We start from the raw sequence: 12,016 nt of genomic DNA on the forward strand, positions 1-12,016 counted from the left end.
CAAAACAAACCTCTTCAAAAGCTTAGCCTACTTTTAGTATTTTACAAACAACATTTATGAAGTCTTGCGTCACAGCTATCATGTGGGCGGGACTCCATCCCAAATATTCTCGTCGTGTGCTCACACACATAGACGGCTCACACACAGCATCTGTCGTGTGTCCTTCTAGACAACTGCACACAGCCTTGAACTCTGGAGTGCAGCAGCAACAATCTAGCGCTTCCATGGAGATTATAGAAGCAGCCGCACTTCGACAGCAACGGCGGATTAAACAGGCAATTCAGTTTCTTCACAAAGACTCCGCCGACCTGCTGCCCTTGGACGGGCTTAACAAATTGGGAACCTCAAAAGAAATGGTAAGCAAGCCTTAGTAGCTTATCATAGGATGCTTGTCATCACGCAAGGTAATAAGATATCTATCTAAACCAAGAATCTAATAAGATAACTATGTAACTACGTAAGTGTAGCCTAAATTAATTGTAGCCTTAGCCTACAGTCTTCTGATGAGCGTCTGTTATGTCGACCAGCCATAAACGCTAGGTCAAATTCAAGACTCTTTTCATTAGTGGCGGAATGAGTTGCCCAGTAGCCTACTCTCCGTTCCTATGATAGTTTTGGATATTTCAAGAGGTCCAAATTCAGCATAGGACTTAGTTAATTAAGCGGTTCTTATGAGTTATGGTTTGTATTATAGGCTAGGCTAGGCTTTGTTTATCATTAGGCTATTGATCATTGATATTGCATTTGCAAAATTGTTTATTAGCCTATTGAGAATGTCTAGTTTTACATTTTCTAGGAATCTAGGGATAGGCATGGATTATGTCTAATGTCTATGGGAATAGGCCTACCCGGTTGCACAGTGCCAATCAGCAGCTGCAGACCCTGAAGGTGTCATTTTCCACTGAAGATCCCATTCCCGACTGTGCCTTAGCGTTGCTATATCTGCAAATCACCCAGAGTGCAACACTTGTCCTGATTGTAAAATTAGGTACCTATAGATTGGAAGAAGTAGCTCTACAATTTGGAGGGGGGCAGGAAGCAATTGATTAAGAGGTATTAAGAATAGGTAAAAGACCTCATACTGTCATTGATCAGTTTTCTAACTTTTGATCTCATTTGCCCCAGGAGGAGAGAATGCTCAAGGCTCCAACCAATACCTGTGTCAATATTTTATTTTTTTTGATTGTTTTTTGTTTTGTTTTTGTTTTAATACAGCAACCACATAACATTCTCCAAAGACGTCTTCTGGAAGCTAATATGTCACGCAGCAAGATCAACAACAACCATGGGATTAAGCAGCATCAAAACAATCCCTGTCGCACTCTTTGTACCGGGAGAGATGAGGACGATAATGACCTAATACAAGTGGTTGGCAAGGTGAGGGGGGCATGGCCTAATGGAAAATCTTCTGCATCTCAGCCCTTGTCAGCCCACATCTTCATCAGTCTAAATAGTTCATAGCATACATTTGGAATCTTTCTTTTTCTTCTACAACCTCAAGTATTTCTTTATCATTGTTTCTACAGTGTGGTGGTCGAGAGTTAGTGATTCTTGTTGATACAGGCTGTGCAGTCAACCTAATCACGACAGTTAGCTTGGAGAAACTGGGGTAAGATCTTCCTTATAGCTGTCACCATAGGCGGTATACAGTATATAGAACTGGTTCTATATATACAGAAATAGAAATATATAGAAATGGTTCTATATATACAGTCTATGGCTGTCACCATTGTGTATTATTGGCGTCATCATTCAGTGTACTTTACATAATATGCCTTTACAGCGCTTTGAAAAGATATGTTATACATCTGCTCCAACTAGCTTAAAGGAGAAGGTTGCCTCAAGCAGAACAGAGGAAGACAGTTATAGCACACTTGTTGGCAACCTGCAAACACAAGGACACGTTGACCTGAACTTGTCCTTTGGGCAAGTAAGGACAGATTGTACCTTCACAGTTGTGGGTAAGCCTTGCGAAGCATACCTTCAGTGTTGATGAACTGAATACAAACCAACCATATCAACATGTTCAGTTATAGACAGGACACTGTCAAGATCATTTGTGTTTTTGCAGAAAATGAACAGCCACTGGTATCCCTTGGCACCAGGACGCTGAAGTCTCTTAAGGTAAAGCTGCCCGCTCTCTGCTCCCCCATTCCTCAGCATGTGGCAGATTTACAATAATTTGTGTAAATAATTACGTTTATCATTTGTCATTACACAGTGTGTGATTGACACAGACAAGCAAACGCTTACTCTGGGAAAAAGCACTAGAGCACAAGTCCGGTTCTCAAATTGCAAAGGCACCCCTCTGGTGGGAAGGTGAGAATCTGATTGATTCTCTTTGTATTATTGCAATTATTGGTATTTATTCTAAATGAGTATATTTGAAAATTAATCTTTTGAACCATATTTATGAGGCACAATTCATGCCTGGCAATTTCCCGCTGACCTTTTGTCATTTCCATAAATACATCTGCATCTAAGTGTCTTAAATTTGAAAAATGCCCCTCATCAGATCATACATGATCTAATTATATGCCTTTTTCTCCCATTCTAACTACAGCGTACTTGGAGAGAGACAAATGTAAATGTTTGTCTTCGTCATAACTGCAGATTGTGACCGCAAAGCCCTCTTCTGGCACAATAGAACAGCTCAGATGTGGCACTCCTTCAGCACTGGCATTATTCAGCATCCAAGAGGTGGGAATCCAAATGGGTTTATGTATCAAAGACACCTCTCAATCATCCAACACAGCTCTCCTCCGGACCTTTTGTGTCTGTCCGCCTGTGTCCAAATGTTTATCCAACCACAGCACTGATGAATTATAGATGAAGATCAAGTAGCACCTCAACACACACTGACACAGAGAGAAAATCACTTTCGTCATACACTCTTCTTTGTGATCACACTTCTAGAAATTGTTGAACTTCTATTATATATTGGTCATTTAAACCTGTTTAAAATATTGGAATGCAAAAAAAGAAAAATGTAGTTTTAAGATGTTGTTTTAAACTACTTAAAAGGATACAGGGTATTTATGTGATTTTATTTAGATTATATGCTATTTATTTAGTATAAGCATTCTTAAATACATGTTTTATAAAGTATATTTGATATTAGAATACCAGAGTATTTATATTGTTTATTGTATGTGTTGCTTTATGTATTCCAAAGCAGACTATTTCCGCTTTTTATATAGAAAAGAAAGAATATTTTAATTACGTATGCCGTTGTTTATTGGCTTCAGTAGCTATGATGGATACAACTTCCTTTCACTGTGTTTGGTGTATTTGTCACAGACGCAATAAATAAACCCCCTTGGTGAACTTTTGTCATGGCTCTCTGAGTTTGCAACACCAAAGATCAAGCATGGTTTCTCTGTGTTTAGGCTTGTTGCAGTTTCAGGTATTCAAGCATTATATCATCCAATGGGACAATTACAACCAGGGCTATTTCTAAACAAAACAATAATAAAACAATAAAATGTAACTATAGATTTAAAATAGAGGAAATCCCATATGGACAGCATTTTATGTGTAGATGGGTTAAATACTGGTTCACAGTAGGTTGGATGCATTTTAAAATTTGTCTGACAGAGATTGTCAGTAACAGAGTCTTAATAGTTCTGCTCAAAGAATGGGCATGAAAGGCCTGAGATGAGAAGCGTGACCTTCTGCATGAAATACCTCAACATGAGGCCAATTACTTATGGTGGGATTAGTCCCTAATGATATGATGAAAGACCACAATATAATTAGTGTTTTTATACGAGGAAACACACTTCTAATGAGATGCTAAATGGAGTAGGGATATAAATACACAACACTAAAGCATTAAAAACATGATGCAGGATGCACATTTTGCAATCACTTCAATGATAGGAAGTGTTTTTGTTGTGAAAATAACGAAGATGAAGATGAGGGGTTGATATAGGAAGCGAGTATTATTTGTGTTTTCTGTACATGTTGTTTTAGATGCTTTTACCAGATGTGAAAACCACTGACCTATAAGTTGTAGTATTGTATTGAAGTCAGTGAACTAAATAAAAAGGACTAAAAGAGTTACATCATGATTGTAATCACAGAATCATTTCTATCACTGGACAACAAAACCTAGCAACGGCAGTTTTATCTGTAGTTTCATGGTTCAGTACTAATATAACATATCATAAATAGAAATCACCTTTTTTATTTTGACTAATGTTGTTGTCATCAACTTCTGTGGCAAACAAGGTAGGTTCCTACTGGTCATAATGTCTCAGATCATAAAGCATATTGAATAAAATTCTTTGTTATGGTTTTGTGAATGCCACAGACAGCCGTTCAGTCTGATCTTGTCAGTCTATCCAATTTATTTCCACTGACCCACATTTTCCCTTTGCGGCATGAACTGTGATTTTGCGGTCTAGCTGGTTATAAGGTATTAGGTTGTAATCCTCTTAAGAGGTATCCCATTGCCCAAAAAATCCCAAATAATTTACAAAAAAAACCCCACATACACTGTGATAGCCTTATGAAGCATAAAGTTACACAATAAAGTTACCTTGACCTTGATAATATTTCAGATGCAGTAATCTTATAACCTAGACTGCTAACTATTTGTCAGCCTTTCTGACAGCTTGCTGAATATGGGGCCTTGACATTGATTCTAATAGTATGTAAAGGCCAAAATACTATTAGCCATTGAGAGACATCTACTGTACACTTGCAGTGAAAGTCTGAGGTGGGAGGCATAACATTACATTAACATTAACATGTAAGTGCATTGCAGATTTAACAAAATAGTAATGAAATGAAAACAGACATTTTTAGAGTTTATCAACATCAGTAATAAAATTGGAAATGCAAAAACGGTGACATCACTGAACTTTGCTAACTAAACCCTGTTATTGGAATTCATCTCTGTAGTAGTGCACTTCAGCACCTCTGGTGGTTTAACGTTTATCATGACATCATCTCCTGCCAGACTCTTGCCATGACAACCAGCACAAACAGAAGGACAGCTTCCCCCCAGCCAGCTGTCAGCAGGGATCGACTGGAATGTTTCAGAAAAATCTCAAAGGAGATGTGATGGTATGAATCTCTTTTTTTTTTCGGTCTTCACTGTGAAAATGGAGTTGACAGCTAGTCTTTCTTTTCTTTTATGAGATTAATTTACATGTTTTCTTGTCTTGTATCAATTGCCATGTTTTGAATGCACATCTGTGTGACTTATGTTCTTTCTCGCAGAGATATGGTCCATAGCAACAATGTTTGTTAAATCCCAGTCAAGCAAAGCTAACATCATTCCTGTACTAATGGGAAGCAGACAGAAGAATATCGCTTTCATAGTGGATTCCTCAGAGACTATGAATGCAATGCTAGGGCCACTGAAAGACTTGCTCATCCAGACTTTGCTAGCAAAGGCATCACTCCAAGATTCACTTTTCAACATTATCAGCTGCTCCTACAAGGTGTGTAGAATGTTTTGATGCCAGCTAAGTCAAAACTCTGTTTTCTGTTCAAAAGGATTACATTTGTTTAAGGATTACACTTTCTACACGACTAAATGCAGTCACTTACAGTACACTAGTATTTGTAAATAAATTGATGTTGAAGAAAAGCTCATACTCAAGTAGATTTAATGTTATTTCATTTAATTACAATACTATTGACATATCAAGAAGTTATCTTGCTGATAAAAGAGGTTATCATTCCCCTGATTTCCCTAGTGCTCACACACCTAACTTTCCTCACTAATGTTCATCACTGTGGTCAGTTTACATATTTGTGCATTCCATGTCTCATAGGTAACAAAATGGAGGAGTCTCTCTGTTGCTTGCGCTCCTGATACTGTGTTTGAGGCTCTTGGATGGATCCACTCCCTCAACACATCTCCAGGCAGCGACCTTCTGACCGCTCTTGAGGCGGCGTTCTCGGAGCCCCACTGCCAGGCTGTCCACTTGTTGACCAGTACTTTGCCTGATCACCCAGAAAGTTTCCTGAGAAGCCTGCACACCATGATACTACGCCCAGTTCACGTGTTCTTCCTGTCCCGGAACAGTCAGCTGGATGATAGAACTTTGGACTTCATGCAGTGTTTCACTTCTGCCACTGGAGGGAGCTGCCATCTTCTCTTGCTGGGCTTGAATGGCTCCATAGACAAGGTAAGCATCAAAGAGCAGTGCCTCATGGTGGACTGCTTTCTACCAATTTATAAGACTATAGCTACTTTAATTGGTGAAATACGTATGGCCCTTGGATTACATCAGTTTCTTGTTACAGTCCAATGCCCTAACTTTGTGCTGCGTTTCTGACAGGTGTCGACATTGTATGCTGTCAACGGTGCCACAACCGATATCAGGGGGTCTGCGGAAGGTTGCTGTGGTTTGGGGAGACCTTTGGCAACAGTCATGAATTCTGTGCCATGCTCAGCTCATATGTACATTATTCTATACTTACACATGATCTGGCTGTCCTAGCACCCCTTCACATATTGATGAAACTATCAGATGATTGAAGTTCAAATCATATTTTCACAGACCCCATGAACATCACACATAATGTTTTATATCAAGGAATGTGCATCATGTTGGTATAATAACAATAATTTTTCGATCATGACTTGTAGGATTCGGCAGGGAAATCCCTTGGGTCCCATAATAACTTGCGGGTCAGAGAATATTACAGGGTGCGCCCAGTTTTACACTGGTTGCCGTGTCCTGGCCAGGAGGGAGACAGATGGACTATACTATCTGGGAACCATAAAAGAACAAATCCTGGTAAGTTGCAGGCACCCAGATATGCATGATGCATATGTGATTCCAAATAGATTTCCTGATCAATTCTATTATCAGTTCAACAGAGAAATCGTATTCTTAATCAATGGAATTAAATACAGTGAAATTGATTATAGAAATGTAACGTTGTTTGAATGATTGAATGCCTGCTCCTTTGTTGTTGTTGTAGAACCAGAGGGGAATATTCCTGGTGGAGTTTGACAATCAGAACCCCAAGGACCCCCCTGACTCAACTGCAGCGTGTCAGTTGGTATGTCCACCTGACCTGGTGCACCACACCCGTGCCCATGCCCACGGCCTGGTGCCAGGGGACACTGTTCTGGCTCCGTGGGGCCCACAGCTGTGGAGGTATGGCCCTGGAAGAGTCTTGGCAGGTGCCGAACCCAGGGACCCCGTCAGAGGTAGGAGGGAAAGCACCAAATTGCTTTCAAAAAGATATTTTTGCCATTTTATTTTATTTGAAACTTTAAATGATGGTTACTGGGCTTTATCACATGATATGCTTTAGAAAGAAACTGGAAGATAAGTAAATTTGCACCACAGGTTGAGGAATCCTGCGTGAGCTCTGTGCTCTTAGACAACTAAAATGTAAAATTCTGCATAATTAGAGCTACACTTCATATGCCACAAGAAAACCAATAAGGTCCTTATTTATGCATGAAAGGTAGTGTATAGTGTATTTTTTATTGATTTATTGATATAGTTGATTCTGGAATTATTGATTAAATTCATCACCCTCTACTCCTCCCATACAGTCGTCATGGGGAGCGCTCTCAGGGTTATCTTCTGGAATGGAGTCGAGGCGACTGTCCCTCCTGAGCTGGCTGTGTGGATCCCAGCCTCCCAGCACGAGCACATTGTGAGGGAGCTCCAGCAGCTGCTGCCGACCCAGTGCCTCCACACCACAACCACTTACAGCTGTCCTCCTGCTCTGAGGCCATGCTGCGTCTGCTCCACGAGCTGCTGCCACGCGCCATGCCTGTGCCAACGCCACTACTCAGCGATGCCACTTCGGTCCCTCTGTCTGCCAACAACTCGCCACCTCCACACACACGAGGAGAGGAGTCAGAGGGAGCAACTCGAGAGAAAGGTTGACCTTCAGCTGCAGGACCTCCAGACTAGTCGGCCAACCCCCACCAGAACGCCGTTATTATCGCCCTACTCTAGTGGCGAGGATTACAAAGACGAGGAAGGAGACGGAAGGTATGAATCCCCAGCGCTGGAGATGGTGAGCCAGGCGGTGAACACGGACCTGTCCTTCCTGGGGAGAACCAGGGAAGAGCCCCAGGGCAAACCCAGCTGGAAGTACTGGAGAAGGAGTCCTGCTGAACCTAATCACAAGAAACCCGGTAACTTCTTTTCTGGCACCTCCAATCATTAACATTGTCACACTGACAGTGACACGCTCTCTCTCTCTCTTTCTCTCTCCCACACACAACAATGAACTTGTCCAATGAGTTAAAAACATATTCATTAACACGCCTGTGTTATATTAAGGGATATTCGCATGTGTGATCCAGAAGAGAGAACAGAGGCAAATGTGTCAGCCTTTCCTCTAAAAAGTTTTGTTGTTTTCAGGGAAACATCTGGGAAACATCTGGCCTGTAAACATCACTTCACCTGAGCTTCAGATGAGCCGGCGTGTAAATCAGAGCTCTGTTTTTAAGAAGATCCCTGGGTCAGCAGGGAGAAAGGCCACCATTCAGGAGATATTTAGCTTTACTGAACCTAAACTGCATCAGACATGTTAAAAGCCGAAAAAACTACGAAAAAGAGTAGGCTGTGTGAAGAATGAGAATCAGTGTTTTTTTTTACATATGGGAATAAAAAATGAAAACAAATGTACATTTGTATTGTAATATACAAATATTTACAGAAAGTACAAAACTTAAATCAGACTTTATTTCATTATCTTACAAATATATATATATATATATATATATATATATATATATATATATATATATATATATATATATATATATATATATATATATATATATATATATATATATATATATAGCTTATATCAAGATTATAATGTGCTTTTAAAAATATAGTATTTAATCAATTTAAGAAAATGGCTGAACAAATAATCACAAGCATTTCTTAAGTGACAGAAACGCACACTCATGTGAAAGAAAACATACACATTTTCACACACTTTCGATGCAAAGAAAGTCTCACTGTTAATCCAACAAATCAAATGAGAAGTCAAAGGTTAAAGGTCAGGCTCATGCTTTCTCCAGGGCTGACACGCACCACCTGAGTCTGTGGAGTGTTGCCCTGTATGCCTGCAGTGATGGCATAGCTTCCTGGTGACAGCACAATGTGGAAGTCCTCAGCTCCACACTGACTCTGTGCAAACAGACCATAGTCACACAGTTATGGGTGTGAGTTGCTAAAGACATCCAAAATAATAATATTTAGTTACTATGTCGATATGTTTTGTGATTCTTCTCAACAACACTGATTGGGGTAAGCTTCTGATGGTTCGATCTGAAGCTTCCATGGCTTCTGATGGTTCGATGTTACACTATATTTAGTACTGGAAAATAAAACTTAGCAAAAAGGTGAATTGAGTTTACATTGATGTGATGACTTAAAGGTGCAGTCAGCGATTGCACAGAAAGTCACATTTGTATATGTTTAAATTTGTATTTTTTCCCCCCATAACAACGTACATTACATTTTAACCAAGGATCACACAAAACACACCAGGGAGGTAGCTTAACCCTCCCTTCACTATTCCCAAAGAAATTCCACACAGGGTTTAATTTTTGTTAGGGGGACAGGCTACCCCAACTTTGTTTCCAGTTTTTGGAGCCTGGACTGCCCACAGAGACCATTTTTCTTACAGTGTACTCACGGAATGGGCAGCTAGCTGGTGAGGAGATTGTAGAAAAATTGTAACTGAATTGTAAAATTGTAAAATTTCTACCCATTCAGTGTAGACAGTGGGACAGTTTTATACAAAACGCAAAATATGATAAATAATGATGGATACTCTGCGATGGCCAGCATCTTCTGTACGACCAAACCATCCATGTGGACAAGGGAAAGTGTACTACAAAACTACAGAAATGTGTCTCTTACCTTTACAGAGTCCTTAACAGGCACAGGCACACGTTTCCTACTGGAGGTAGCTGGAGGTAGAGTTGAGGGACCGGGTAGAGCTGGTCTACCTGAATGAAAGTGACATACATGCTGCCTCTCATGGTCACTGGGCTCTGGAACCAACTTGTAGAAGTTCTAAAGAGAAAACACCCATGAATCAGGATGAAGCCTTGACTTACATAACACAGTTAATCAGAAATAGCTTTGTAGCCATAACCAAGGCCAACTAACTGTCTACATAATAATAATAATAAAAAAAACATGTTGTCAAAGTAAAATTTTGGTTGGCTTGAGGTAAAACTGAATAGAGGTAGGGGTAAAAAGTGATCAATTTTCAATGGAAGTTGCAGTTACAAAGGAATATTGAACTGAAACTTTACTCATTTAGGCAGACAAACAAAATACCAAAGATCATTGATTTGGGCTCTGCTTCAACCTTCTTTGAAAATACTGCTCCAGGTGCCATTGTGACATCACCAGAATAATCTAACTGGAATTCTGGAATGAAAATTCCATATTTTTTTAGTATGAACTCCTGTGTTGTTTCAGACATTTATCCAAAGCCACTACCCATGTTTTCTAAAAGGATGATAACACATTTAAGTTTACCTTGCATTCGTAAGAAGTATGATCCATGAACTCTACTATTCTGTCAAAGGCATTATCCAGACTCTTATGAAGATTGTCTGGGTGGTCCATTATCTGCAAATAAGAAAAAGGGTTATTTAATTCTACAATCATGTAGGCTAGCATCAAGCAATTGGAATGTATGGAAACTAAAAAAACGAACGAAACTAATTTTATTTCTATTTTTTTATTGATTTATTGTCACTTAACCTGCTCGTCTTCTGGTAGGTGTATCTCTCCAGTGGCAGTCGATTCAGCTGAAGTGCGACTGTCATATGGACTGGTGTTCGTCCAGCGCACACTCCGTTTGCGCGCCCTCTCCAACACTTCACGTCCTAGTTTGGAGGAACGGTGGAGCGATGACTCCAGCCAAGACTGGCTCGTCATGTTCTATATGGCTGTGCGGAGCCGACTAGGGCGGCAATTTTCGAAACGCTTTACATGTCAGATTCCCGACAGTTACCTGCCAAACAACTTGTAACTCCGGGATATAAGAAATTACATCATAATGGGGGCATGTTAAACATCCTAAGGCGTGTCACTGTATTACTTTGTAGCGGAAGTAGCTGGTTACAAGAATCTTACGTCCATTGCTCAGTGTCCTCAACCTCGTAAACAAGAATCCTCTAAATGGAGGGTGGTTAACTCTACCCAGATTTTGCTGAATTATCTCTGTATCACTGCCCCGTGAGACATTCAGTTAGTGGTTACATTTGTTTTTGCGTCGCGCGGCTGCTGGGCATTTGCATTTGACGTGTGCGCAACTTCTGGGTTCGCGCAGTCACTGATGGGTAATGACTTTCTCCGTAGCTCCCCCTACCTCTTCCGCTTCTTAATTTATAACAACACATGCAGAATGTAGGTATAACTTGAACATTTGGATCTACATGTTTATGTTTATGTTCCTGCCTATCTATTCTTGTCAATCTGTCAGTGAGAATAGTCTATGCAGACATGGATGGGTCAAAACAAAAATTCAGAAGAAAAGTCTTATGTTGTCTAATGTAATTTCTAGTGTAACATAAGTGTTTGGATGATCCTTCTAGCGCGCGCACACAAACACACACAGACACACACAAACACACTCACAACTCTCTCACACTCACACACTCACTCCTTCAACTCAACTGTACTCACTGTGTGTGCGCACACACACACACACACACACACACACATACACCTGATTCCTCCATTATCTCTCTGTGCTCATTCGGGGTCACACTGGAGTATCACGAGTTTACGCAACCCCCTGCAAAGTACATTTCCCACGTACAATACATCCCCCCCATCACCTCCCCTTTCCACTTCTGAAGTCATCTCACTAGAATGTGCATGTCTAGTGGGCCTATGTCAGTCATGAAACATTCACAGGCCATCTAAAATAAGAGAATGGGTAGAGGACAGAGAAAGTATGAGTGTGACAGAGTGTGTGTGTGTGTCTGTCTTTGTGTGTGTCTGTGTGTTACAAAGAGAGAGAGAAGAACAGAAATCCA

General features: G+C 40.3%; 3 protein-coding genes across 3 annotated transcripts; 2 read left to right on the plus strand and 1 right to left on the minus strand.

Annotated features, from left to right (window-relative positions):
* Nucleotides 1-70: 70 nt before the first annotated feature.
* Nucleotides 71-3,327, plus strand: LOC121724423 (nuclear receptor-interacting protein 3-like). Its single transcript, XM_042110989.1, has 7 exons — nucleotides 71-356; nucleotides 1,216-1,377; nucleotides 1,527-1,609; nucleotides 1,822-1,961; nucleotides 2,072-2,124; nucleotides 2,222-2,319; nucleotides 2,564-3,327. The coding sequence occupies exons 1-7, from the start codon at nucleotides 81-83 to the stop codon at nucleotides 2,586-2,588; spliced, it is 837 nt and encodes a 278-aa protein (XP_041966923.1). The 5' UTR covers nucleotides 71-80; the 3' UTR covers nucleotides 2,589-3,327.
* A 1,641-nt stretch (nucleotides 3,328-4,968) lies between these two features.
* Nucleotides 4,969-8,549, plus strand: c11h11orf16 (chromosome 11 C11orf16 homolog). The gene is made up of 8 exons (XM_042110953.1): nucleotides 4,969-5,073; nucleotides 5,230-5,453; nucleotides 5,790-6,146; nucleotides 6,300-6,421; nucleotides 6,611-6,761; nucleotides 6,949-7,180; nucleotides 7,535-8,128; nucleotides 8,358-8,549. Exons 2-8 carry the CDS (start codon nucleotides 5,250-5,252, stop codon nucleotides 8,528-8,530), a joined length of 1,833 nt encoding a protein of 610 aa, XP_041966887.1. The 5' UTR covers nucleotides 4,969-5,073; nucleotides 5,230-5,249; the 3' UTR covers nucleotides 8,531-8,549.
* A 394-nt stretch (nucleotides 8,550-8,943) lies between these two features.
* On the minus strand, nucleotides 8,944-11,303 carry akip1 (A kinase (PRKA) interacting protein 1). The gene is made up of 4 exons (XM_042110997.1): nucleotides 10,734-11,303; nucleotides 10,506-10,598; nucleotides 9,876-10,031; nucleotides 8,944-9,137 (listed from the first exon to the last, which is right to left on the minus strand). The coding sequence occupies exons 1-4, from the start codon at nucleotides 10,908-10,910 to the stop codon at nucleotides 8,994-8,996; spliced, it is 570 nt and encodes a 189-aa protein (XP_041966931.1). The 5' UTR covers nucleotides 10,911-11,303; the 3' UTR covers nucleotides 8,944-8,993.
* Between the last annotated feature and the right edge of the window lie 713 nt (nucleotides 11,304-12,016).

The sequence above is a fragment of the Alosa sapidissima genome, chromosome 11 (genome assembly GCF_018492685.1).
Source record: "Alosa sapidissima isolate fAloSap1 chromosome 11, fAloSap1.pri, whole genome shotgun sequence".
NCBI lineage: Eukaryota > Metazoa > Chordata > Actinopteri > Clupeiformes > Clupeidae > Alosa > Alosa sapidissima.